Source organism: Topomyia yanbarensis, chromosome 2 (assembly GCF_030247195.1).
Source record: "Topomyia yanbarensis strain Yona2022 chromosome 2, ASM3024719v1, whole genome shotgun sequence".
Taxonomy (NCBI): Eukaryota; Metazoa; Arthropoda; class Insecta; order Diptera; family Culicidae; genus Topomyia; species Topomyia yanbarensis.
This window is the reverse complement of record NC_080671.1, coordinates 272512391-272539239: the sequence shown is the minus strand read 5'-3', so window position 1 is coordinate 272539239 and position 26849 is coordinate 272512391. Positions and strand designations below refer to the sequence as shown.

Below are 26849 nucleotides of genomic sequence, written 5' to 3'. Positions count from 1 at the left end.
TTCCGGAGTTACAAACTTTCGTTGACTACATTGACCATCATAGACGGTTCCGGAAGTGCCCGGGAAAAGCGGCCATCTTTCAAAATTTACGAACTCACATCAGTTTCCCGGAAATGGTTTGGCCGATTTTCACAAACTTAGTCCCAAATGATAGCTATAATATCCCCACAGATGTCTATAAAATTTCGTACGGATCGCTTATATGGGTCCGGAAATATAAATCGTCACGTCACATATGAAATTCCCATATAAGCCGGAACTCAATTTTTTTTTCAAAGGGGGGACCCCATGAAATTTCAGAAATCGAATTCGTATTTTTGATGCCAAACATCTTTAAAATGCATGAAACGTCGAGATTTTATGTTATCTCGAAATTTTTTTTTTATAAAAATCGAATTTTTGTGACTTTGCCGATGTCGCACCTTTTTTCAGTTCAATATTACCGTGGCTGTTTTTTCTTTTTCAAAATTTTAGAACTCGAATAATGATTTATTTTCCTGTTATAGTTGTCATGTGATGTATAATAATAAAATGTAATATATGCATTTAAATGTTTTTAATGAATATAAACAACGCACACATTCTCGTGATTCATGATTGAGAAAGGCACAATTGCACTGCTAGGTGGATTAAAATAGGTTTTTACTTTTTGTATTGCTTTAAATATGTCTTGTTTTAAATGTTAAATAAATTTTATTATTTTCGATTTATCGAGTTTTTCAGTTTTATGAATTTTTTATATTATTGTTTGTCTTTTTTTAGTAGACTTTTAAATTTTCATTGATTCTCAAAATTTCCCTACTTTTCTCTCGATTTTTCATTATTTTCACCATTTGTTCAATAATGTTCAACTTCTTTAATTTTTACAATATGTTTTACAATATGTTTTTCCAGTTTCCTATTTTCTTTTATCAATCGTTATAGGTTCTGTTTTGGTTTTTCTCGATTCAACATTTTTTAACTGCTGACATTAATTTGTTTATTTAGTTGATTTTGTTGTTTTTAGCTTTTTTGTACATTCTTTTAATATCTAGTTTTCCTATTGTTTTTTTTAATTTTTTGCCGTTCATCGGTGTTAGGATATATTTTTAATTTTTGTTATTACTACATTTTTAATCTTTCCATTTCCTTACTTTTTCAAATACTAATGACAAAAATGGCGCTTTTCAAAGTCACCAAAACTGTCGAAGACCAACGACTAACGGAAAAAGATAAAAAAAACAATTCAAAAACTCCCAAAGTATAAACAGCTCTACGTTTTTTACTTCATTGGCACAACAAACAACTAGAGCAAAAAACTGGTACATCAATATAAAATTTCAGTGAACTCCAATGGATTTCAAACATTAACTTTTTGTACTCAGGCAATATACAGTGGTGGGGGGGGGGCTACGTTGGACCCCCGGGCCCATATTTACTCTCTGCGGCCCTGCGTAAGATAAGTGCGTGTGTACCACATTCCATACATTTGTAATGGCGTGAGTGTCCATATGTAGACTGTGACTCCCCCCATTACCTATCAATCGACTGTGCCTTCTCCACAGGTTTTCGGCAGTAACAAAGATCTTGGGTCGGGCAGGCAGAGCTAAAGAAGTTCTGTGGGTCTGGGAGGAAGAGCTCTACCAGAAAATTTATCGTAGGAATTCGATCACCGTGCTTTTTAGAATTTACACACACGCGAAGTTATTGCTACACCACCACCAGCGAAAGTTTCATGCTGTTGTTGGAGAAATCGGAAATCCTGAATTTAGCAAATGAGACGAATCATTATGAGATCGTCTGTGCAAGAACACGCGAGGAGTTTTCAGCACTAAATACACGTCATTGAAGCAAAGCAGAAACATCAACGGTCCCAAGTATCCATGCCCATGCGCGAAGCCATGCAAATCACTTTGTCCGTTTTCACTCGGTTTATCGTTTTCGTCCATGCTGTCCTCTTGATGTTGTATGGGTTTTCACGATTGTCTGGTTTGAGTCGTTTGTGGGACCAACGGGTCACGATCGTGCATCCATATTTTTTGTCATTTACTGTCCTGTCGGGGGTGCTGGCTGTTGATTGGTAAGCAGCACCACAGTGGTCGGACACGCTGTGTGTAGATTCTGTTGTTCCAGCATTCATTGGTGGCTGAATTGCAACTCCGGTTGTTGGTGATTTAGTTAATGTTGTTGGGTTTGCTCGCTGTTGATGTTGTTTCATTAGAGGCTTTCGCACATGGCTTGGCACGTAGGGATCTGTCCTTCATATGTGCACAGCTTGATTTGAGATTTGCTTACCCCTTCTACTTCGTATTGAATGTTCAGGTATGAAGGAATAGGTTACGTAACTCGCATTGTGCTTTGTGATTCTTCGAACCTCTGTCACATTTTGCTGCTTGAGAGCCGTCAGGATTTCGTCGGTGGACAGGTCGATTGTGTCTGGTACAAAGATTAGGCCCTGGGTTTTGTTTAAGTAGGGGTGGTAGATTAATTCGACATGTTGGCCGTTCGAGAGTTGTTGGATGCTGAGTAGTTTGTTTAAAATCTTCTTGGAGGTTGTACATAGGACGTACTGGGTCCCTCTGGCCTCCTTTGTGGCTTGGATGCACCTGTTTGGGTCGGTTCCGATCGCTTCTTTCAGCAGCAGATGGAGCATGAGAGGGTTGGGCAGGTTCTGAATGTTCCCCTCGCTATCCTTCGCTGCTCGCAGCAGTAATGTTTGCTGGTCGATCAGATCACCAGAGTTCGCATAACCTCTACCTCTACCGAGGATCGTGTGGCTGAGTGGAGGCCCCCCTACGGGGGATGGCGGATCGACATCCATCACTCACTTTGGATTTTTGACCAGAGTATGAAAAGTTTTGCGATATCCGAAAAAATGTATGGGTGGGTGCTCTCCCCTATTGCGCTTTGCGGTGCGAGATTGCACGGAAGGAGTGATGCAGTTGCACGGAATGTGAGATGCTTGTGTGAAATGTTGTGTGCGACGACAAGTTTCTAACTACTCAGAACACTCGGGTAGAGGTTATGCGAATACACGATGCCGGGTGGCAGATTCCCGACAGAGTCCACCTCTTTTTCCCTTTGGCCCAGTCACGCCCCGCACCGGGAATCGACAGCCCGTTATGCGGGGGGTTTTGCACTGTGAACTTTTGTATCGCACTTTTTATCTTGCACTTTGTATCACCAAATCGATAAGCGTAACGACGAGCTGTGCCGAATAAAACGGAAAGTTATCACTCGGTGTGAACGAATTTGTCAAAACGCGCGGAGCTATTCACTGGTCGACTTGTCGTCTCGAGTGTTAGTACCGAACTGCAAAACATAAAAAAATGAGATAATGATAGCACTGGATAAAGAATATTGTCAACTACATTCGACTTTTACCAGATTTGAAATATGTAACCATAAGGAAGAATAATGGCAAAAATTAATTTTCAATCATAATGTAAAGGATTCTGCGATCCAAACTTTAAACTCGTTTTTTCTCGAAATCAATATTTTGTCACTTAGTCCGCTCTGACTTAACACCGACCAAGTATAAACTTCAAATCGATTCAAAACAAAAATTTCGAATTTTTTCTCTCAGTATAATATTTAGGAAAATTCAGTTTTCCCACCACAATTTAGATATGTTATTAACAGAGCATTAACAATAATGCGTTGGTATGTCTATTTTATGGGCCATATTTTCGCTTTCCCATTGATTTGGTTTGAGATTTCTAGCACTGATGTTGTCCTATGCTGAATTGAGCGATTCTCTGAGTCCTCCATCAAGTTCTAAATATTCTCAAACGATATAATATCCGAAGAGAGTGATAAGAGTTATAAGAAATGTCTCATCACACTGTTAGGTGGATTTTTCAATTGTTTAAATAATTTCATCCATTTTCTTCGTGTTAATTTCTCCATTGACTTTTTTCTACTATTTTTTGATTACCATTTCGTCCGTTTTTGCAAAATACTTCCAATTTTCTTTACTTTTTCGTCTTTTCATCATTCCAACTTTCCAGTTTTTCAAAATTTTTCGGCTCGTCCATTTTTGTAAATTTCTCTATAGTTATTTTATTTTTGTCTTTTATACTCCTCTAATTTTTTGCATTCTTAACGTTTTATTTACTTTTTGTATTGCTTTAAATATATCTTGTTTTAAATGTTAAATAAATTTTATTATTTTCGATTTATCGAGTTTTTCAGTTTTATGAATTTTTTATATTATTGTTTGTATTCTTTTAGTAGACTTTTTTAAATTTTCATTGATTCTCAAAATTTTCTTACTTTTCTTTCGATTTTTCATTATTTTCACCATTTGTTCAATAATGTTCAACTTCTTCAATTTTTACAATATGTTTTTCCAGTTTCCTATTTTCTTTTATCAGTCGTTATAGGTTCTGTTTTGGTTTTTCTCGATTCAACATTTTTTAACTGCTGACATTAATTTGTTTATTTAGTTGATTTTGTTGTTTTTAGCTTTTTTGTACATTCTTTTAATATCTAGTTTTCCTATTGTTTTTTTTAATTTTTTGCCGTTCATCGGTGTTAGGATATATTTTTAATTTTTGTTATTACTACATTTTGAATCTTTCCATTTCCTTACTTTTTCAAATAATAATGACAAAAATGGCGCTTTTCAAAGTCACCAAAACTGTCGAAGACCAACGACTAACGGAAAAAGATAAAAAAAAACAATTCAAAAACTCCCAAAGTATAAACAGCTCTACGTTTTTTACTTCATTGGCACAACAAACAACTAGAGCAAAAACTGGTACATCAATATAAAATTTCAGTGAACTCCAATGGATTTCAAACATTAACTTTTTGTACTCAGGCAATATACAGTGGTGGGGGGGGGGGGGGGCTACGTTGGACCCCCGGGCCCATATTTACTCTCTGTGGCCCTGCGTAAGATAAGTGCGTGTGTACCACGTTCCATACATTTGGAATGGCGTGAGTGTTCATATGTAGACTGTGACTCCCCCCATTACCTATCAATCGACTGTGCCTTCTCCACAGGTTTTCGGCAGTTACAAAGATCTTGGGTCGGGCAGGCAGAGCTAAAGAAGTTCTGTGGGTCTGGGAGGAAGAGCTCTACCAGAAAATTTTTCGTAGGAATTCGATCACCGTGCTTTTTAGAATTTACACACACGCGAACTTATTGCAACACCACCACCAGCGAAAGTTTCATGCTGTTGTTGGAGAAATCGGAAATCCTGAATTTTGCAAATGAGACGAATTATTATGAGATCGTCTGTGCATGAACACGCGAGGAGTTTTCAGCACTAAATACACGTCATTGAAGCAAAGCAGAAACATCAACGGTCCCAAGTAGCCATGCCCATGCATGAAGCCATGTAAATCACTTTGTCCGTTTTCACTCGGTTTATCATTTTCGTCCATGCTGTCCTCTTGATGTTGTATGGGTTTTCACGATTGTCTGGTTTGAGTCGTTTGTGGGACCAACGGGTCACGATCGTGCATCCGTATTTTTTGTCATTTACTGTCTTGTCGGGGGTGCTGGCTGTTGATTGGTAAGTAGCATCACAGTGATCGGACACGCTGTTTGTAGATTCTGTTGTTCCAGCATTCATTGGTGGCTGAATTACAACTCCGGTTGTTGGTGATTTAGTTAATGTTGTTGGGTTTGCTCGCAGTTGATGTTGTTTCATTAGAGGCTTTCGCACATGGCTTGGCACGTAGGGATCTGTCCTACATATGTGCACAGCTTTATTTGAGATTTGCTTACACCTTCTATTTCGTATTGAATGTTCAGGTATGAAGGAATAGGATACGTAACTCGCATTCTCACAATACGAACACCATTGGATACACCTGGAAAAAAGTTTCTCCAGGTTTCAAACTTTCACCGTTACGTACTTCGAAATCAATAGTGAATTTATTGGTTGTATGCGGGGATAGATCGTGCAGACGCACACCAGTCTTATCATCGCCAATCTAAACAGGTATCTTGATTCTAACATTGTCATGTGCAACGACTTGTTGCATATTGTTTCTCATAACCAAACTGTTCGCCATGACCAAAGTTTCAAATGATATCAGTACCGCATAACGAGTATGCGCATTTATAAATTGTTCCACTGTATTGTATTGAAGATTGTTCAAATTTTGCTGCTGAGTTTCAATCATTTTTAAATAAATGATCGATACCGCACCAATGTAGGTAACGGTGCATTATTTTCCACATTGGCTTGGGACAACTGTTATTTTTCGATTGCTTAGCTGGCGCGGAACATATAGACAGCAGACTGTATGTAGAATCGTTCGTTTGATTCACTGCACTGTTAGCAGTCAGCGCGATTATAGCTTCCGAACTGATTAAGATAGAAAAGCAGACTGATTAGGAACTGGTATTGATCCTAAAGAAGTTCCATAATTACCAGCTCGAGAGAGCGCTCAATAAGGTTATTCCACGACAGTTATTGTTGTTTTGCCATTTTCCTTTTTATGAAATGGATTTTCAGTAAAACGAAAAACTGCCACTTGCAAGAGAACGCTAGAGGAAGCAGAATCGCCAAAACTTCGCAAGTACACAGAGGTAGGTACTAAAGGAAATTTTTCGGATCCCGGAATCATTGTTTCATCGACATTGATAGCGGCCAGAGTTTGGTCCACAACTGGAATCGGTTCGATTTGTTCGATTGCCAAATGTTGCTGCAAACTGACTACGTCTCATTTATATGGTACGTTCATACAAAAGCCTCTTTCTCTTTTCAATTTCCATGTAAAAAGTAAGTTGGAAAAAGAAATAACGAGGCATCGGATGGTACAATTGAGAGATTCGAGTGTATTAAGTTTTTTTGTCGTACTCTGGAGCAGAGTAAATAAAGCGAAAACTCAATAAATAGAAATATAACAGGTGTTCAATAAACAATGAGAATGATTTCAATACCTTTCTGTAAGTAAAGAAAAGAGCGTAAATTCTTCTCTCCAAGAGAACTGTTGTCTGGACTCCCTATAAATGGGAGACATGTTTCTTTTCGCTCGGGTGCTGTCAGTTCAATCGAAGATGGCGTCGAAACAGCAAGTACTCCGCGAGCGTGTTGTGCGGTTTTACGAAACACTTGGCCATCGTGGAAAAAAGTTTACGGTAGACCACTTTCGAGACGAAAACGTGCCCGTGAATACAGTTTACCAGGTCTTGGCATCCCTGAGCCTGGAGCAGAAAGCCAGTAGCGGCCGCCGGCGAAGATAATGACGAAGAAGAAGAAGAAAGCGTTGAAAAAGCTGTTCGACAACAAGGACGAAACGAGTTTGCGTGATGCCGGCCTTGATTCACCGAGCCCTCAAGATGGAGGACATCATCTGTCAGAAGAAGACTCAGTACCCCGATCACACGGACGAGCAGATAGCGATCGTGAAATCGCAGTGCCAGTGGATGACCAACAACTACCGCGAGACGTCGTTCGTACTGCTCTCACACACCCACATTCCAGGAAATAACAGCTACTATTCCAGCGACAAGTCGGCCACACACCCCTAAGTAAAATATAAGTTTAAGCACAAATTTAAAAGAAATGTTGTGCTGTACATCGCCATATCGGACAGAGGGATTTCAACACCGTGGTTCAAGCCGAGCGGTCTGGCCATCTATCAATAAGTGTACCAGGCGGAGTGTCTTGAGAAAATTCTTCTGCCGTTCTTAAAGGAGCATAATACGGTTAGGAAGTACGTCTTCTGGCCGGACAAGACGTCTTCCCATTACGCTAAGAAGACGCTGAGCAGAAAAAGATACCGTACGTGCCGAAAGAAAGAAACCCGACTAACTTGCCCCAGTGCCGTCCCATTGGGGTTTTTTCGGCTCCCTCAGTGCTTTAGTGCTTTAGTGTATGAAAATAATTGGCGTTGACCACCAGAATCCGGAATTGTATCCGGAAGAAGGACGTCATCGCGACTAAGTTGCGACATACGGTTGACTAGGGCCCCTTCTCCAATATTCATTGACGTTTTTTTGAAGGATAATCATTATGTTTTTAATAAAAAATTCTGAATACGCTGAAGATTTTTTTTTTGTTTTTCAACTACATGACTGAACTCTTATTTTTATCGAACACCTGTTATTGGGCTTACAGGAGGAAAACCAGGACAAATCAAGCTTTTGCCTCGACTTCCCAGGACACCAGGACAGCCAGTGAAAACCCAGGACATGTCCTTAGAAACCAGGACGTATGATCACCCTGAGATAGACCAGTTGCACCGACAGGGAGGCGGCAACGCTTCATTTCAGTTTTCTTCAGCCGTCGTCATTGAATTATTTTCTGTCACTTGTAATCCAGTTTATCTGGAATTCGAGGCAATCTTCTCATATAAGCATCCAATATCACATCTTAGGTACAAATACACTGTTTATTATAGAAACACATGTGCAATCGGACTCAATACACGTATACAGTATTCGTTGCATTTTTGACTTATTTTGTTTCGTGCAGATCTTCCGTGTACGCTTAGGTAAAACGACTATGATACGCTTCTGCAAATGAAGTACAAGGAGCCAGAGACACTGGCACTCGGTTCCGAAAGTATGATTGTATACGAGAGGTTAATGGGAGTAAAGGCAAGTACACAATGTGCAGTAACCAGTGCAGCTTGTAGCGGACCCTACACGAGCGGAAATATTGACAATATGTATACAAAATGTTGACCAATATGTTGAGATCTTCCTTGTACGCTTAGGTAAAACGACTATAGCGGACCCTACACGAGCAGAAATATTGACAATAAATCATTTATTGATCAATATATTGATGGTGTAAGGCCATCTTAAAAATATTGATTCTGTAGAATTTAAATGATTGATGGATTGAAACAGTCTTGTCAATATATTTATTGAAAATATTTCTGTCTCGTGTAGGGTCCGCTTATGATACACTACTGCAAAGGAAGTACAAGGAGCCAGAGATACTGGCTCTCGGTTCCAAAAGTATGATTGTATACGAGAGGTGAATGTGAGTGAAGGCAAGTGCACAATGTGTAGTAACCAGTGCAGCTTGTAGCGGACCCTACACGAGCGGAAATATTGACAATATGTATACAAAATGTTGACCAATATGTTGATAATGAAAGGGAAGCTTTGAAATATTGATCAATATATTGATAATGAAAAGGAAACTGGGAAATATTGATTCCATAGAAATCAAACGGGATTGACGTATTGAAGCAGTTTTGTCAATATTTTTTGGCAGTATTCTGGGTCCGCTTACGATTATGCTAGAAAATATGTAAGGAAATACATATATTAGGGTCAAAACGATTATTCGACTACTGTATGCGCACTAACCATTGTCTATGTATGTGCTTAAGCAAATTTATATAGTTGACACAGTCGCACGACCTGACTGAGGAGAGTGATCCATAAAGTAACGGATGAAAAGATTTCCGTCGACCGGAATTTTTGTGAGTGAAATATTAAAAGAAATAGCTTTCTACTCTAGTATTAGGTAGCTTTGGTACATGTTTAGAATGACCGTGATGTTTCATTACTATTTATTGTAGAGTTGGACGATTGCTAGTGGGTGACATCTTGTAGGGCAATATGGAATAGGACAGGAAACAATAAGTACAGTCTGATAACACTGCGAAGCAAAATAATTTTTTTTGAGCAGAACGAAAAACACAATGACTATAGGTTTGGGGTCCCAGGAAACTCCTGGTGAAGAAATTTTTAAAAAAATTGGCACGGGGCTTCACAGCTTAAAACCAAAGTTTGTATGTGGGGTGGTTCTGCAGGGCAGATATCAATGAAAATGGTCATCTTAAATTTTAGTCGTACATAAAATGCTTATTACATCGAAAAACTTATCTATGCAAGTTTTCAGCTCAATCGGACATCGTTAAGAGGCGTTTGAATATTTAATTCATAATTTTAAAAAATCTAAAAGGAGTACATGAGATGTTGAAAATCGATTTTTTTGTTGAAATATGTCTAAAAATAGCATGAAACATCAACATCTAGTGTCAAAACAAACGAAAACCGCTAAAAACAAATTTATTTATTTTTTTTCCAAGAACTTGGAAATTTTTGAAAAAATGATTCGAAAATCGAAAAGTTTATTGTAATGTCCTATGATTGCACAAAAATTTCCAACTAACTGGGCTTGTGAGCAGAACATATAAAAAGATGGCAGGAATTAAGGGTTCCAGCTAAATGATCGTGACGAAATTTTGAAGAAAAACGTTTTTAATCCAACTAACAGTGTGATGAGACATTTCTTATAACTCTTATCACTCTCTTCTGATATTATATCGTTTGAGAACATTTAGAACTTGATGCTTCGCGATGTTTTTGAAAACACATACTACATGGGATAGTGGCAGGACTCAGAAAATCGCTCAAATCAGCATAGGACAACATCAGTGCCAGAAATCTCAAACCAAATCAATGGGAAAGCGAAAAAATAGACATACAAACGAATTATTGTTAATGCTCTGTTAATAAAATATCTAAATTGTGGTGGGAAAACTGAATTTTCCTGAAGTGGTTATATATTGTACTGAACCAAAAAAATCGATTTTTTTTTTAATAGATTTGAAGTTTATAATTTCCAACGCGACTGAGAACTAAGAAATCAACGCATTTTCTTGAAAAGGGCGATACTAGCAGTGATACCATTCAAAGAAAATCAACAGTGAATATTTCCATACTTGGTTTTATTTCCTATTTAAGAACTATTGTGTTTTTACATCCTAGATTGCACGATTCAGTGATCGAAACCCAAAACTTCATAAAGTATTTGAAATTATTAAATTAAAATTTGTTTTTGCTATTGAAATTGACAAAATGATAGAATCGCCTTTTTGGCGATTGTTTACTTTTTCGGTCCCACCTATCAGCATTGAAGTATCGCCCTTACGTTTTTTTACAATAACTACCGTTCTACACCACATATTTCGTCCGTGTTTTTTCAATAGCGATCATTGTTACTATTTACAGCTGGTATCAGCTTGATAATCCTAAAAAAAATACGAAAATAACAGTTTCGCCTCTAAACTGCTAGCAAAAAAGTATCGCCCTATTTGTTTGCATGGAGCGTGGGGGGCGAAACTTTAAATAAACATTCAAAAATACAGTTTCGCGCGTTGTATTTTTTGCTGTAGTTTAAGAAAGCAATATCGTAGAATCCAAATTTTAGGTTAATTTGTTGCGTTTCAAAGCCCTCATTCGCATGTATGAAAAAGCCTTATGTTTACATTTGTAAGTATCGCCCTCTTCACAAAAAAGCGTTGAAATGAAATCGCAGCTTCTGATATCACACTATCTCTGAAGTGCATGCGTGCATAGTTCCAAATTTTACTTCGACATCGACTTTTTCTAAAGGTGACTTCCCAGTAGTATCCTTGATTTGAATTATTATCGCTAATCCTAATGCCAAAGAACAAATAAAAACCTCTCGAAAACTAACCGTTTGGGAAAATCATCATCATTACTGAAATTTTCATTTTCACGAATCTTTTCGATAACCTTCCGTTACTTGCGTTAATGCACTGGGTGCACAGTGCTCTGAAAATCTAGCGAAATGGTCTTAGGGCACCAGCGGGTCTAATTCAGAGCTATCTGCGCGGCGAGTTAAATCTGAAAAGAATACTAAAAATTAATTTCTATTCCATAATTTTCAGTTCAGCAATTCGAGAGATCGTGCTCACCGCAAGCCATGAAAAATAGACTACGTTGTGAAGCGATGGTCACTATTTATTAAAAAATCACGGTTAAATAAAAAATAAAACTATTAAAAAATTTCAAATAGTTTATAATTTTCACAAACTTATTAGGAAAAATTGTTTAATAAGCTTTCGTAATATTGTGTAGGAAAAAAGCTGAAAATTTCAATATTTTCTCTATCTGCAACATATAAACCCTTAAGTATGGCAATTAATTGGTATACGAATTGGAATAGGTTCGCCAAATTTTGGAAGAAGTCTATAAAATAACCCCTTGAAAACTACCTAAAAATTGTTCTAGTTCGATGCAATAAAAAAATCTTCAAAAATGAAATGTACCTATTAATGTGAAACACAGTGAATAATACATACAATAAAGACCCATTTTTATCAGTCTCATGGCGTATTTTAGGCTGACAAAATGGGGACATTGACTAAATCGGGCAATTTTTTTTTCTTTATATTAAACTGAAGCTGTTAAAATATTCTTCCCGTCCCTTGATGTAGTCTGATAACTATTTCTGAATATGATGAATTTTTCATTTTTGCATATTTCCATCTTCATGATAAGGAAAACATGCTCAAGAAAGGATTTACTCGAATTCAGTCTTGTTCGTCTGCTAGAGCCCATCAAACATATGTTGATATTTGGTTGATAAAATGGGGGTTTCACTGTATTATATAAGATATTCAGCATTCGAAAAAGTTTCCTGTAAACGAGTGTAGAACGACTTTGTTTCTACTTATTTGAAATCAGCGGCGTAGCCAGAAATTCGGTTTGGTGGGGGTTTGGTGAAAATCGATCATACTGTCCAAACGGCATAATTCCGAAACCGCAATTTTTAAAGTTTTAAAATTATGCAGAATTAATTTTTCAGAAAATAGTAACAGAGTTTGTGTCCAGGCCCGACGAGAGGGGGGGTCAGGCAGGGCAACTTCCCTGGGGCCCGGGTCTATCTTGGGGGCCCGCAATTTTTCCTCTAAATAAAACTGGATGAAGAGTGTAGAAAATTTAAAAAGAATCATGTGAGACAAACATTAATTGCAAAATTCTTATATTAATTATACCCAAGGTTGTGACAGAAGCGTATTGAAAAAAATTCCGAAATATGAACTATTATAGTGAATATTTTTAAAAAATATCTTTCGATGAATTGAAGGTTTTAATTCCTCTTCCCCAAAAAGAATTTTGCGGTGTGCACAATTAAACCAGATTGAATCTCTACAAACATAGCAACAGAATATATTTTGTTACTATATAGTAGAAAATGTTGAAATATCAGAAATAAATAAATTATGTTTAATCAACAAAACTATTATATTCAAATAACATGCAAAACTCGATTGGTCAACCAAAATATCCATTGAAACAATTTGGCATGTTCTGTATCTAAGCTTTTCGAAAAACGACATAATTATTTTTCATTCCAAACAAATCTGTAAGTATAGCAAACACTTTCCACTCGCTACTTCAAAAGGACTGACATTGTTAGGTTGAAAGAATGAAAGATAAATCTATGAAATTATTATTATCGTAAACTGCAAAATGAACATAAAAAAGTATTTTTCATAACATTTTTTCGCTATTACCTGTTGCGAGAAAGCCAGATTAAAAGTGTGCCTGTGAACTGAAATCTTTTGACAGCAAATTGTTTAATCTTTACACCCGGAATAAAAGTCTCTTGCAATAATTGCAAGCTACAATCACTTGCAAATAATGTTAGCATCGCTTGAAATTTTGCAGTTAAAGCCAGTTGCAATTTTTGCAAGCATACAAAAACACTTCATCTCTTGCTATTCCTAAATACGTTTTTCAACACAACTGTCAAAGGATTGCCACCACATTCACAAGCCTATGCTTGTTTTATATCAACGCACGGCGAGTTTTTATTCACTGTCGGCTTTTATTCGCTCCTCACCAACACCATTAAACGCAAGGCCACAAGGCTCATTTATTACACATGAGACAGTTCGAATTGCGGATGTGCTGATAGTATGAGTTTTACCGCTTTGTTCTCATGTGCAAGAACAGAACAGCGCTAATATTCAATGGTGCGAGGTGCAGGAGCATGAGTTCAAATGTTGGTGTGTCCGCTGCTTTTACATTGATCGTGAAATTGTCCAAGTGTTTATATATTTTATCCAGTAATATTATCTGATAGCATGGTTGGATGGATAAAGTATTGGTTATTAATCTGCCTGTGTGGTCAGCTTTTCAATGCCAGCAGTCTTTTTTGCCTAACGAGTGTTGGTCACCAATACACATATATCGCTAATACATAGGCAAAATTCGTTTTTGCTGTTCTTGCAATGTATGCAAGGAAGCTTCTTGCAATTTTTGCACATTACCAGAACGCTTGCAATTTAAGCTAACGATTCTACACCAAGCTAACGATTCTACACCACATATTTCGTCCGTGTTTTTTCAATAGCGATCATTGTTACTATTTACAGCTGGTATCAGCTTGATAATCCTAAAAAAAATACGAAAATAATAGTTTCGCCTCTAAACTGCTAGCAAAAAAGTATCGCCCTATTTGTTTGCATGGAGCGTGGGGGGCGAAACTTTAAATAAACATTCAAAAATACAGTTTCGCGCGTTGTATTTTTTGCTGTAGTTTAAGAAAGCAATATCGTAGAATCCAAATTTTAGGTTAATTTGTTGCGTTTCAAAGCCCTCATTCGCATGTATGAAAAAGCCTTATGTTTACATTTGTAAGTATCGCCCTCTTCACAAAAAAGCGTTGAAATGAAATCGCAGCTTCTGATATCACACTATCTCTGAAGTGCATGCGTGCATAGTTCCAAATTTTACTTCGACATCGACTTTTTCTAAAGGTGACTTCCCAGTAGTATCCTTGATTTGAATTATTATCGCTAATCCTAATGCCAAAGAACAAATAAAAACCTCTCGAAAACTAACCGTTTGGGAAAATCATCATCATTACTGAAATTTTCATTTTCACGAATCTTTTCGATAACCTTCCGTTACTTGCGTTAATGCACCGGGTGCACAGTGCTCTGAAAATCTAGCGAAATGGTCTTAGGGCACCAGCGGGTCTAATTCAGAGCTATCTGCGCGGCGAGTTAAATCTGAAAAGAATACTAAAAATTAATTTCTATTCCATAATTTTCAGTTCAGCAATTCGAGAGATCGTGCTCACCGCAAGCCATGAAAAATAGACTACGTTGTGAAGCGATGGTCACTATTTATTAAAAAATCACGGTTAAATAAAAAATAAAACTATTAAAAAATTTCAAATAGTTTATAATTTTCACAAACTTATTAGGAAAAATTGTTTAATAAGCTTTCGTAATATTGTGTAGGAAAAAAGCTGAAAATTTCAATATTTTCTCTATCTGCAACATATAAACCCTTAAGTATGGCAATTAATTGGTATACGAATTGGAATAGGTTCGCCAAATTTTGGAAGAAGTCTATAAAATAACCCCTTGAAAACTACCTAAAAATTGTTCTAGTTCGATGCAATAAAAAAATCTTCAAAAATGAAATGTACCTATTAATGTGAAACACAGTGAATAATACATACAATAAAGACCCATTTTTATCAGTCTCATGGCGTATTTTAGGCTGACAAAATGGGGACATTGACTAAATCGGGCAATTTTTTTTTCTTTATATTAAACTGAAGCTGTTAAAATATTCTTCCCGTCCCTTGATGTAGTCTGATAACTATTTCTGAATATGATGAATTTTTCATTTTTGCATATTTCCATCTTCATGATAAGGAAAACATGCTCAAGAAAGGATTTACTCGAATTCAGTCTTGTTCGTCTGCTAGAGCCCATCAAACATATGTTGATATTTGGTTGATAAAATGGGGGTTTCACTGTATTATAAAAGATATTCAGCATTCGAAAAAGTTTCCTGTAAACGAGTGTAGAACGACTTTGTTTCTACTTATTTGAAATCAGCGGCGTAGCCAGAAATTCGGTTTGGTGGGGGTTTGGTGAAAATCGATCATACTGTCCAAACGGCATAATTCCGAAACCGCAATTTTTAAAGTTTTAAAATTATGCAGAATTAATTTTTCAGAAAATAGTAACAGAGTTTGTGTCCAGGCCCGACGAGAGGGGGGGTCAGGCAGGGCAACTTCCCTGGGGCCCGGGTCTATCTTGGGGGCCCGCAATTTTTCCTCTAAATAAAACTGGATGAAGAGTGTAGAAAATTTAAAAAGAATCATGTGAGACAAACATTAATTGCAAAATTCTTATATTAATTATACCCAAGGTTGTGACAGAAGCGTATTGAAAAAAATTCCGAAATATGAACTATTATAGTGAATATTTTTAAAAAATATCTTTCGATGAATTGAAGGTTTTAATTCCTCTTCCCCAAAAAGAATTTTGCGGTGTTCTCAATTAAACCAGATTGAATCTCTACAAACATAGCAACAGAATATATTTTGTTACTATATAGTAGAAAATGTTGAAATATCAGAAATAAATAAATTATGTTTAATCAACAAAACTATTATATTCAAATAACATGCAAAACTCGATTGGTCAACCAAAATATCCATTGAAACAATTTGGCATGTTCTGTATCTGAGCTTTTCGAAAAACGACATAATTATTTTTCATTCCAAACAAATCTGTAAGTATAGCAAAAACTTTCCACTCGCTACTTCAAAAGGACTGACATTGTTAGGTTGAAAGAATGAAAGATAAATCTATGAAATTATTATTATCGTAAACTGCAAAATGAACATAAAAAAGTATTTTCCATAACATTTTTTCGCTATTACCTGTTGCGAGAAAGCCAGATTAAAAGTGTGCCTGTGAACTGAAATCTTTTGACAGCAAATTGTTTAATCTTTACACCCGGAATAAAAGTCTCTTGCAATAATTGCAAGCTACAATCACTTGCAAATAATGTTAGCATCGCTTGAAATTTTGCAGTTAAAGCCAGTTGCAATTTTTGCAAGCATACAAAAACACTTCATCTCTTGCTATTCCTAAATACGTTTTTCAACACAACTGTCAAAGGATTGCCACCACATTCACAAGCCTATGCTTGTTTTATATCAACGCACGGCGAGTTTTTATTCACTGTCGGCTTTTATTCGCTCCTCACCAACACCATTAAACGCAAGGCCACAAGGCTCATTTATTACACATGAGACAGTTCGAATTGCGGATGTGCTGATAGTATGAGTTTTACCGCTTTGTTCTCATGTGCAAGAACAGAACAGCGCTAATATTCAATGGTGCGAGGTGCAGGAGCATGAGTTCAAATGTTGGTGTGTCCGCTGCTTTTACATTGATCGTGAAATTGTCCAAGTGTTTATATATTTTATCCAGTAATATTATCTGATAGCATGGTTGGATGGATAAAGTATTGGTTATTAATCTGCCTGTGTGGTCAGCTTTTCAATGCCAGCAGTCTTTTTTGCCTAACGAGTGTTGGTCACCAATACACATATATCGCTAATACATAGGCAAAATTCGTTTTTGCTGTTCTTGCAATGTATGCAAGGAAGCTTCTTGCAATTTTTGCACATTACCAGAACGCTTGCAATTTAAGCTAACGATTCTTTCCGGGTTTGTTTTGAATGTACGAATAATAACAGGTGCAATATTCATAAAGATAATATCTCGTCTTGCAGTATACACTAATTGTAAATGGTCCTGCTCCAAGTTCTGAGCCAAAATACTGAATTCACTGAAATTAATAGAACGTAGTAGGAGGACCTAAGCGTAGAATTGCGTCCACGGATGTTCAAGAACCCTGGACTAGATACCGAGAACAAAGGAGTTACATCCAATCCATCGATCATATGGCCAAAATGCACGACACCAACGACAGTGCCAGTAAACATCGAAACCGGCACTTGAAGAAGAATTTAGTGGTCAAAAAGTGTCCAAGGCTTCGTTACGATTGTGTTACGACGAATTCCAATGAGTGTATTTGGACGAAGAAACCTACTTAAAATTAAACTTTAAGCAACGCAATGTAAATGTTTATACATTGCGATTGAGCTTGGTGATGTCCCTGGTAGATATAATCAAGAATGAATCTGCATAAACCATTTAATAGACGAAGATAAAGTTTCAGATTAAAGATGTGCAGCTATGTAGCAAATAGGAAACTGGTCAGTTTATGGTTTTATTAGAGAAGTTCAAACTTCAACTTGAATTCGCATAATTTTTGATTCACTAAACAAGACTTGGGATTTAAAGCGAACTGACCCAACAAGGTTCGCTATACAGTCTATTTCTTTCCAACAAAGACAACGCTTCTCAGTCTATTTTCTGCGTAGACTCGAGCCAGCGTAAAGCTAACGACAAAAACAGTAATTTTTGTCTTGTATGCATTTTTAAAGAACGTTTATTCTTGCATGATGAGTTTAGGTATCTTTGTTTTTATGCGGTTTCTCCGCATAATAAACTTATACACTTAGATATAGATTTATCCTTGAATGCTTCATTTTGAAGATAGCATTATTTCGTTAAAATTTTTGTTTTTACCCCAAAATTGACATCACGAAAGTTAGTACCTGACACTTTAAAGAATAAACCGAAGTAACCGAAATTCAGATACATATAGCCCGTTTAAATATATAGATAAATAGACTCATAACCCTATGTCACGGTGATAAGTCCGTTAGTTTGTGGATTATATTAAGAAACTATACCTAACACAAATAAGTCCCATTCAAATAAGAAGTCGTCTAGAGTAGGGCCCGTCAGTAATTTAAGCCCCGGGGCCCGGCGCGGCTCTCGACGGCCCTGAATTTGTGTCTTTAGCGAATTTGTTGAGACTTTATTGTAGTCATGAATATTAACCTGAGAAAATTCACCATAAATACTTCTTGGACGATATACCGTCAAAATTATTTTATCAAATGATGCGCTGTTTAACGTTTGTAAAACTCATCGAAGATACTAAACCTCCGAAATTGGCGGTTTCAAAATGATGCTATCTTGACCTTAAATTACTGTTTTTGAATATTTTACCTATACATATAACAAAAAATCATACAACAAAAATCAAATGCTCATCAAAATCGATCAGAACCTGCTAGAGTCGAATGGAAATCGTCATTTTTCATAAATTTCTCTCTACATTCGGAAAGTGTTATCCTCGTTATTAATCATATTACGTTTTCGTCTCAACTCGACGCATTCTCAAAAAAACCTGTCTTAATCCACCTAGTGGTGCAATTGTGCTTGTCTCATTTGTCCAGACTATGATTCCATGGCTGGTTATGTTCAATAAAATGGTGGAAATGATTATTACATGTTCAGTTCGATTTGCTCATACATACAATGGATCGACAGCCACGATCTTGAGATACTATGTGATACTGAAACATCGCTTGAAACCAGCGGCGGATCATGGAGAAAGATCCTGGAGGCCCAGGTCCTGCCGAAAATTTTCAACTTGTTAAGAAATTTTGAACTAGTTTTAATTTTAAAGTAGCAACCCCTCACTGCATACTCCCTCCGGGACGGTATGATTGTCGATTTTTAGAGTGATTTCATAACCTTTCTATATGAGAAAGGTGAAAATGTACCAAAGTCCAAAGAAGTCATTTTCTGTCAAACATCTCAATGTTTCATGCATTTTAAAGTCATTTGGCATCAAAAATACAAATTTGATTTTGAATTTTTTTCATTTCAGTTTATATGGGAATTTGCTGTGTGATTGCACTCTTCAACTCGTAACTCCAGAACCGGAAGTCCAATCAATAAAAAAAATTCAATAGAAGCCGATGGGAAGGTTGTACCTTTCATTTGAGACTAACTTTGTGCAAATCGGTCCAGCCATCTCTGAGAAACAGAGATCACATTGTTTTCCACATACACACATACATACACACACAGACATTTTCCGATCTCGACGAACTCAGTCGATTGGCATATGACACTCGGCTCTCCGGGTCGGGATTAGATTGACGAATTTTAGAGTGAATGAGAAAGGCAAAAACATTTTTAGCAAATGTTGAAAGTTGTGCATTTTTTTGGTGCGCAGTTCTATGTTTCATAGACATTTAATCAATTTTAACTTCGCTTCCTATTAAATAAAGACCCTTATTACAGTACATTTCTACAAAAACGAGCTCAATTTGAAAATAAATCTTAGGATCATGATTGATTACAGAACTCTGGAATTTTCTATTGGAATGTTTTCAGGCAGGAATTTGATATTGATGCTATTAGACAACTGTGAAATCAAGACCAATATATCAGTTACATATCAGGACCCTATTCCGACAATTGATCAAAAGTCCTCATGATGTTTACAACAACAGGATATCAATCTACGGATCAGATAATTGTTATTGTAATATTGAATTAAATCAGTCTGCATCAATAAATTTTCAACTTCAATCCAATTTTTTTTGGGTGTGGTGGGGGGGCGGGGCGGGGTTTGTATGGTGTTAAACCGCAAAACCTTCTCTTGGCTACGCCGTTGCTTGGAGTTATTTATTTCTCTTCTCATTTTCCGATATGTTTCAGATCGATCCGATGGTTATAAGTTAGAATAATTGCAGTCAGAACGTTCGCACAAATGAACATTTTTGCACTGATAAGTTATCAAGTTCCTTCCAGACAACTTGGAAGTGTTCGGTGATTATTTCTAGCGTTTGTAGATAGAAAAATGAAATACAAAATTCGTTTTATCGAAATAATGTTTGGCTTATTTCAATGGATTATGACTATATTGAACAATAAATAGGCGACAAAGAGTAATCAACAAACAACAAGCCATAACTTTTAAAGTATTTAAAATAGATATTTGAAGTCTTCAGTAAAGTTATTCGCAAAAGTAAGAGCTACAAATTTGCTGAAGGCATCATTTCAATATAATCACTTCCAAGAAAATTTGTGAAAATATCTCACTCATAGGGTGATTAATCAGCAAAAGCACAATACTAAAAGAAAGAGCATATTACCACCATTATATTCTCCGAAGATACTATTGACCTAAAATAAGCCGTTTTGGCGTTAATAATAGATTACATGTTTTTGGTAATATTTCTGGCAATGGGAAATGATAAAAATCTTTCGTCCGCATTTAATGTTTAATATCTCTTTTGATAATAGTCCGATTTCAACAATCTATAGCTTGTTCGAAAGGTATTCGTTAAAGCTGTCTAAAACCATATAAATTGTTAATCTATATTGTCAATTTCGGCAGATAATTTTAAAAAACTACAAAACGCCATTTTTACGCATTCAAACATTCATATCTTGGAAAATAAACATCAGAATCAAAAACAAATTAATAGCGTTCATACTGTTTTTTAGTTCTTTCATTTAAAATTGGTTTGGATAAGATCGGTGCAGCCATTGCTGAGAAACACGAATGAGAATTTGTCCGTTACATACACACACACACAGACACACACATACATTGTCCCAAATCGTCGAGCTGAGTCGATTGGTATATAGGACTCGGCCCTCCGGGCCTCGGAAAAAATCTTGAAAGTTTGAGCGAATTCTATACATTTCTTTTATAAGAAATGTAAAAATGTGAACGAGACTTCACAGTTTAAATATAATTATTCAATGACAAATACGATATACATAAAATGGTATTCATACAAAATTATGTGTTTGAAAGTTGTTCAGGAACAAATATTCTAAGTGAAATAAGAATAGAAAAATAAAAAAGGATAATGATTATGACGAATACTCTGAAAAGTTCAAAAACCATAATTACAATAAAATCTGGAACGTGATGTCTTTCCACAGCGAGAAATTATTCAATGTCGGGGATCTCACGCCTAGTATTTGGAAGTTCTGCTGGGTAGATCGACTTGTATGTGTCATTTGGACAATATCGCTGAGCTGGCAGGTTCCAGGAAGACACAGTCCCATCAACACTGTTCGGGGCTGAAATAAAGATATTGATATTGAAAGATAATAATTATATAGGCGGGAATATATGAATAATGATTGCATAACAAACACACTAAAAATAATATTACAATTACAATTCCAGAATATATATATATATATATATATATATATATATATATATATATATATATATATATATATATATATATATATATATATATATATATATATATATATATATATATATATATATATATATATATATATATATATATATATATATATATATATATATATATATATATATATATATATATATATATATATATATATATATATATATATATATATATATATATATATATATATATATATATATATATATATATATTCTGGAATGGCATTTTATCAAAATTTATATGGAAAAGGATATTTTGGCGACCGTTCTTATCAACCCGTTGTTGAGATGGTCGAGATTGGAAAAACGATAATGGTTATGTTTGATATTGTACCAATCAATGGTTAATTTATGGTTGAACGAATCGGTGCACTATACTGCCCTTGTAGACAAAAGTGACGTAAACGCCATCCAGTATATTCTTCAGGAAAACCATTTCTATCTTGCATGATACGGAAAAAAAATGCTTTCGTCACTTTGTTTTTCACATTTGAAAGTCATTTTTTCATTTTTATTTGAAGTCACTTGCACTGAAAGATGCTGATTTTCGTAGCGAACTTAAAAATAAGGAAAAGTTATATTTGGCCAAAGTGGCGTATACTTCATTTTTGCATACAAGAGCAGTATATGGGTTGAAGTTCTTGTATAATATTTTTTGTCAGGGATTATGCTATAATGGTAGCTGTCAAATTTTCCCGGAGGACCGACGATTTGGGACAATGTCTGAGTATATATAAGTGTGTGTGTATGTGTGTGTGTAACGGACAAACTCTCTGCAATGGCTGAACCGATCTTATCCAAACTAATTTTAAATAAAAGGCCTATCACCCAGACAGAACGCTATTAAATGGTTTTACATTTCTTATAAAAGAAATGTATAGAATTCGCTCAAACTTTCAAGATTTTTTCCGAGGCCCGGAGGGCCGAGTCCTACATACCAATCGACTCAGCTCGACGATTTGGGACAATGTCTGTGTGTGTGTCTGTGTGTGTGTATGTAACGGACAAATTCTCATTCGTGTTTCTCAGCAATATCTCAACCGATCTTATTCTCAACCGATCTTATCCAAACCAATTTTAAATGAAAGAACTAAAAAACAATAAGAACACTATTAATTTGTTTTTGATTCTGATGTTTATTTTCCAAGATATGAATGTTTGAATGCGTAAAAATGGCGTTTTTGGCAGTTTTTCTGAATTTTTATATCTTTTTAGACAGCTTTAACGAATACCTTTCGAACAAGCTATAGATTGTTGAAATCGGACTATTATCAAAAGAGATATTTAACATTAAATGCGGACGAAAGATTTTTCCCATTGCCAGAAATATGACCAAAAACATGTAATCTATTATTAACGCCAAAACGGCTTATTTTAGGTCAATAGTATCTTCGGAGAATTTAATGGAGGCGATATGCCCTTTCTTTTGGTATTGTGCTTTTGCTGATTAATCCCCCTATATGTGAGATATTTTCACAAATTTTCATGGAAGTGATTATATCGAAATAATGCCTTCAGCAAATTTGTAGCTCTTACTTTTGCGAATAACTTTACTGAAGACTTCAAATATCTATTTTGAATACTTTAAAAGTTATGGCTTGTTGTTTGTGGATTACTCTTTGTCGCCTATTTATTGTTCAATATAGTAATAATCCATTGAAATAAGCCAAACATTATTTCGATAAAACGAATTTTGTATTTCATTTTTCTATCTGCAACAGCTATAAATAATCACCGAACACTTCCAAGTTGTCTGGAAGGAACTTGATAACTTATCAGTGCAAAAATGTTCATTTGTGCGAACCTTCTGACTGCAATTTTTCTAACTCATGACCATCGGATCGATCTGAAACATATCGGAAAATGAAAAGCGAAATAAATAACTCCATGCAACGGCGTAGCCAAGAGAAGGTTTTGGGGTTTAACACCATACAACGTCCACCCCCCCACCACACTCAAAAAAAAAATTGGAAGTTGAAAATTTATTGATGCAGACTGATTTAATTCAATATTACAATAACAATTATCTGATCCGTAGATTGATAACCTGTTGTAAACATCATGAGGACTTTTGATCAATTGTCGGAATAGGGTCCTGATATGTAACTGATCTATTGGTCTTGATTTCACAGTTGTCTAATTGCATCAATATCAAAATCCTGCCTGAAAACATTCCAATAGAATTCCAGAGTTCTGTAATCTATCATAATTCTCAGATTTATTTTCAAATTGAGCTCGTTTTTGTAGAGATGTACTGTAATAAGGGTCTTTATTTAATAGGAAGCGAAGTTAAAATTGATTTAATGTCTATGAAACATAGACTGCTCACCAAAAAAATGCACAACTTTCAACATTTGCTAAAAATGTTTTTGCCTTTCTCATTCACTATAAAATTCGTCATTCTAATCCCGACCCGGAGGGCCGAGTGTCATATGCCAATCGGCTGAGTTCGTCGAGATCGGAAAATGTCTCTGTGTGTATGTATGTGTGTATGCGGAAAAAAATGTGACCTCTGTTTCTCAGAGATGGCTGGACCGATTTGCACAAAGTTAGTCTCAAATGAAAGGTACAACCTTCCCATCGGCTGCTATTGAATTTTTTATTGATTGGACTTCCGGTTCCGGTTTATTATCACACAGCAAATTCCCATATAAACTGAAATGAAAATTTTTTAACCCTTGTGAAGGCAAGCTAAAATCCTAACATTAAAGGGCAAGCCGGGTCCAAATGATGCAATATATATATTAAAATATGTGCAACATTACTTGGCTTTGCATGTCTAGATCATTAATGACCTACCGAAGGCACTTCGACCACATTGGCCAGCTATGACGGTTCTTGATGCCCCGGGGGAACTTACCAAGTTCCTAAGATAATGTCATGCCTATTTCTCAGCGAATTCTTTACCGATTTTTACAAACTTGACAACAAGTTTTTCCAAAAGGTGAGTACTCGGAAGATCACGTCGACTGTCGATTGGTTCTGAGCTCCATTTCGTTTGAACACGACCAATAAATGTTTCTAGGTTGCTATTAATTTCTTCTGATGCATAACCGGAGTACATATTCAGATTTTTCTTGCGAGTCTGCATCAGATTCATCGTCGGAAGCAATATCATTCATATCTTTTTCCTCGCTTTGCAAATCAGTTTCGGAATCGTCTGCTGTTGAATTTGCTCGAATTTCTTCCATTATTTCATATTCCTTGAGACGATTGAAAACATGGGCATATCGTCTTATAGCCATTTCAACTTTTTATTGTATCCAAATAATTGTCAAGTAGACCACAGTGGGTGAAATAAAAGTATTTACCCAAAAAAATATGACACACGTCATTATCGTATACTATTTTTTACATTTCTTATAAAAGAAATGTATATAATTCGCTCAAACTTTCAAGATTTTTTTCTTATAAGAAAAGGTAAAAAGATAAAATCAATCAAAACATGAAAAAATACCTGCTAATATGAAGATGAACTCATCAAAATATTTTTTTTAGATAAATATTAATGTATAAAACCCGTGGTATTCCTAGTAAATATTGCATGCACACCGGGCCTGCCAGGCCCGGCTTGCCTTTTTGTGCATGTAAAAAATTCAAACATAGCTGCGCATCACTCCATAGATGAAAATTTCACAATTCTTTATTTTTATTATAGATTTCAAAGCTACTTATCAAAATTTCCATGCCCAAGCTTATACTGCATACACATTTTTTTGTAACTAAAAAATTGTAACGTGCCGGGCCTCTGAGACCCGCTTGCCTTTTTGAGGGTTAAAATCAAATTTGTATTTTTGATGCCAAATGACTTTAAAATGCATGAAACATTGAGATGTTTGACAAAAATTGACTTTTTTGGACTTTGGTACATTTTCGCCTTTCTCATATAGAAAGGTTATGCAATCACTCTAAAAATCGTCAATCATACCGGCCCGGAGGGAGTATGCAATGAATGGTTGCTACTTTAAAATTAAAACTAGTTTAAAATTTCTTAACAAGTTGAAAATTTTCGGCAGGACCTGAACCTCCCGGATCTTTCTCCATGATCCGCCGCTGGTTTCAAGCGATGTTTCAGTATCACATAGTATCTCAAGATCGTGGCTGTCGATCTATTGTATGTATGTGCAAATCGTACTGAACATGTAATATTTATTTCCATCATTGTATTGAAAATAACCAGCCATGGAATCGTAGTCTGGACAAATGAGAAAAGCACAATTGCACCACTAGGTGGATTAAAATAGGTTTTTATTTTGGGAATGCGTCGAGTTGAGACGAAAACGTAATATGATTAATAACGAGGATAACACTTTCCGAATGTAGAGAGAAATTTATGAAAAATGACGATTTCCGTTCGACTCTAGCAGGTCCTGATCGATTTTGATGAGCATTTGATTTTTGTTGTATGACCAATTATATGTATAGGTCAAATATTCAAAAACAGTAATTTAAGGTCAAGATAGCATCATTTTGAAACCGCCAATTTCGGAGGTTTAGTATCTTCGATGAGTTTTACAAACGTTAAACAGCGCATCATTTGATAAAATAATTTTGACGGTATATCGTCCAAGAAGTATTTATGGTGAATTTTCTCAGGTTAATATTCATGACTACAATAAAGTCTCAACAAATTCGCTAAATACACGAACTCTGTTACTATTTTCTGAAAAATTAATGCTACATAATTTTAAAATTTCAAAAATTACGGTTTCGCAATTATGCCGTTTGGACAGTATGATCGATTTTCATCAAACCCCCATCAAACCGAATTTCTGGCTACGCCGCTGACTTCAAGTTAGTAGAAACAAAGTCGTTCTACACTCGTTTACAAGAAACTTCTTCGAATGCTGAATATCTATTATAATACATTGAAACCCCGATTTCATCAGCCAAATATGAACATATGTTTGATGGACTCTAGCAGACGAACAAGACTGAAGTCGAGTAAATCCTTTCTTGAGCATGTTTTCCTTATCATGAAGATGGAAATATGCAAAAATAAAAAGTTCATCATAATCAGAAATAGTTATCAGACTACATCAAGGGACGGGAAGAATATTTTAACAGCTTCAGTTTATTATAAAGAAAAAATTGCCCGATTTAGTCAATGTCCCCATTTTGTCAGCCTAAAATACAAGCCATGAGATTGATAAAAATTGGTCTTTATTGTATGTATTATTCACTGTGTTTC

General features: G+C 35.7%; 1 protein-coding gene across 7 annotated transcripts in view; it reads right to left on the bottom strand.

Annotated features, from left to right (window-relative positions):
- LOC131678512 (nose resistant to fluoxetine protein 6) overlaps positions 1–26849 on the bottom strand; it is a 1156332-nt gene that overhangs the window by 251318 nt on the left and 878165 nt on the right. For all 7 annotated transcript variants that reach the window (XM_058958712.1, XM_058958713.1, XM_058958711.1 and 4 more), the window contains one exon: positions 21341–21513. In XM_058958712.1, coding sequence (XP_058814695.1) covers positions 21341–21513 — 173 coding nt within the window. The remainder of the gene's footprint in view (positions 1–21340; positions 21514–26849) is intronic.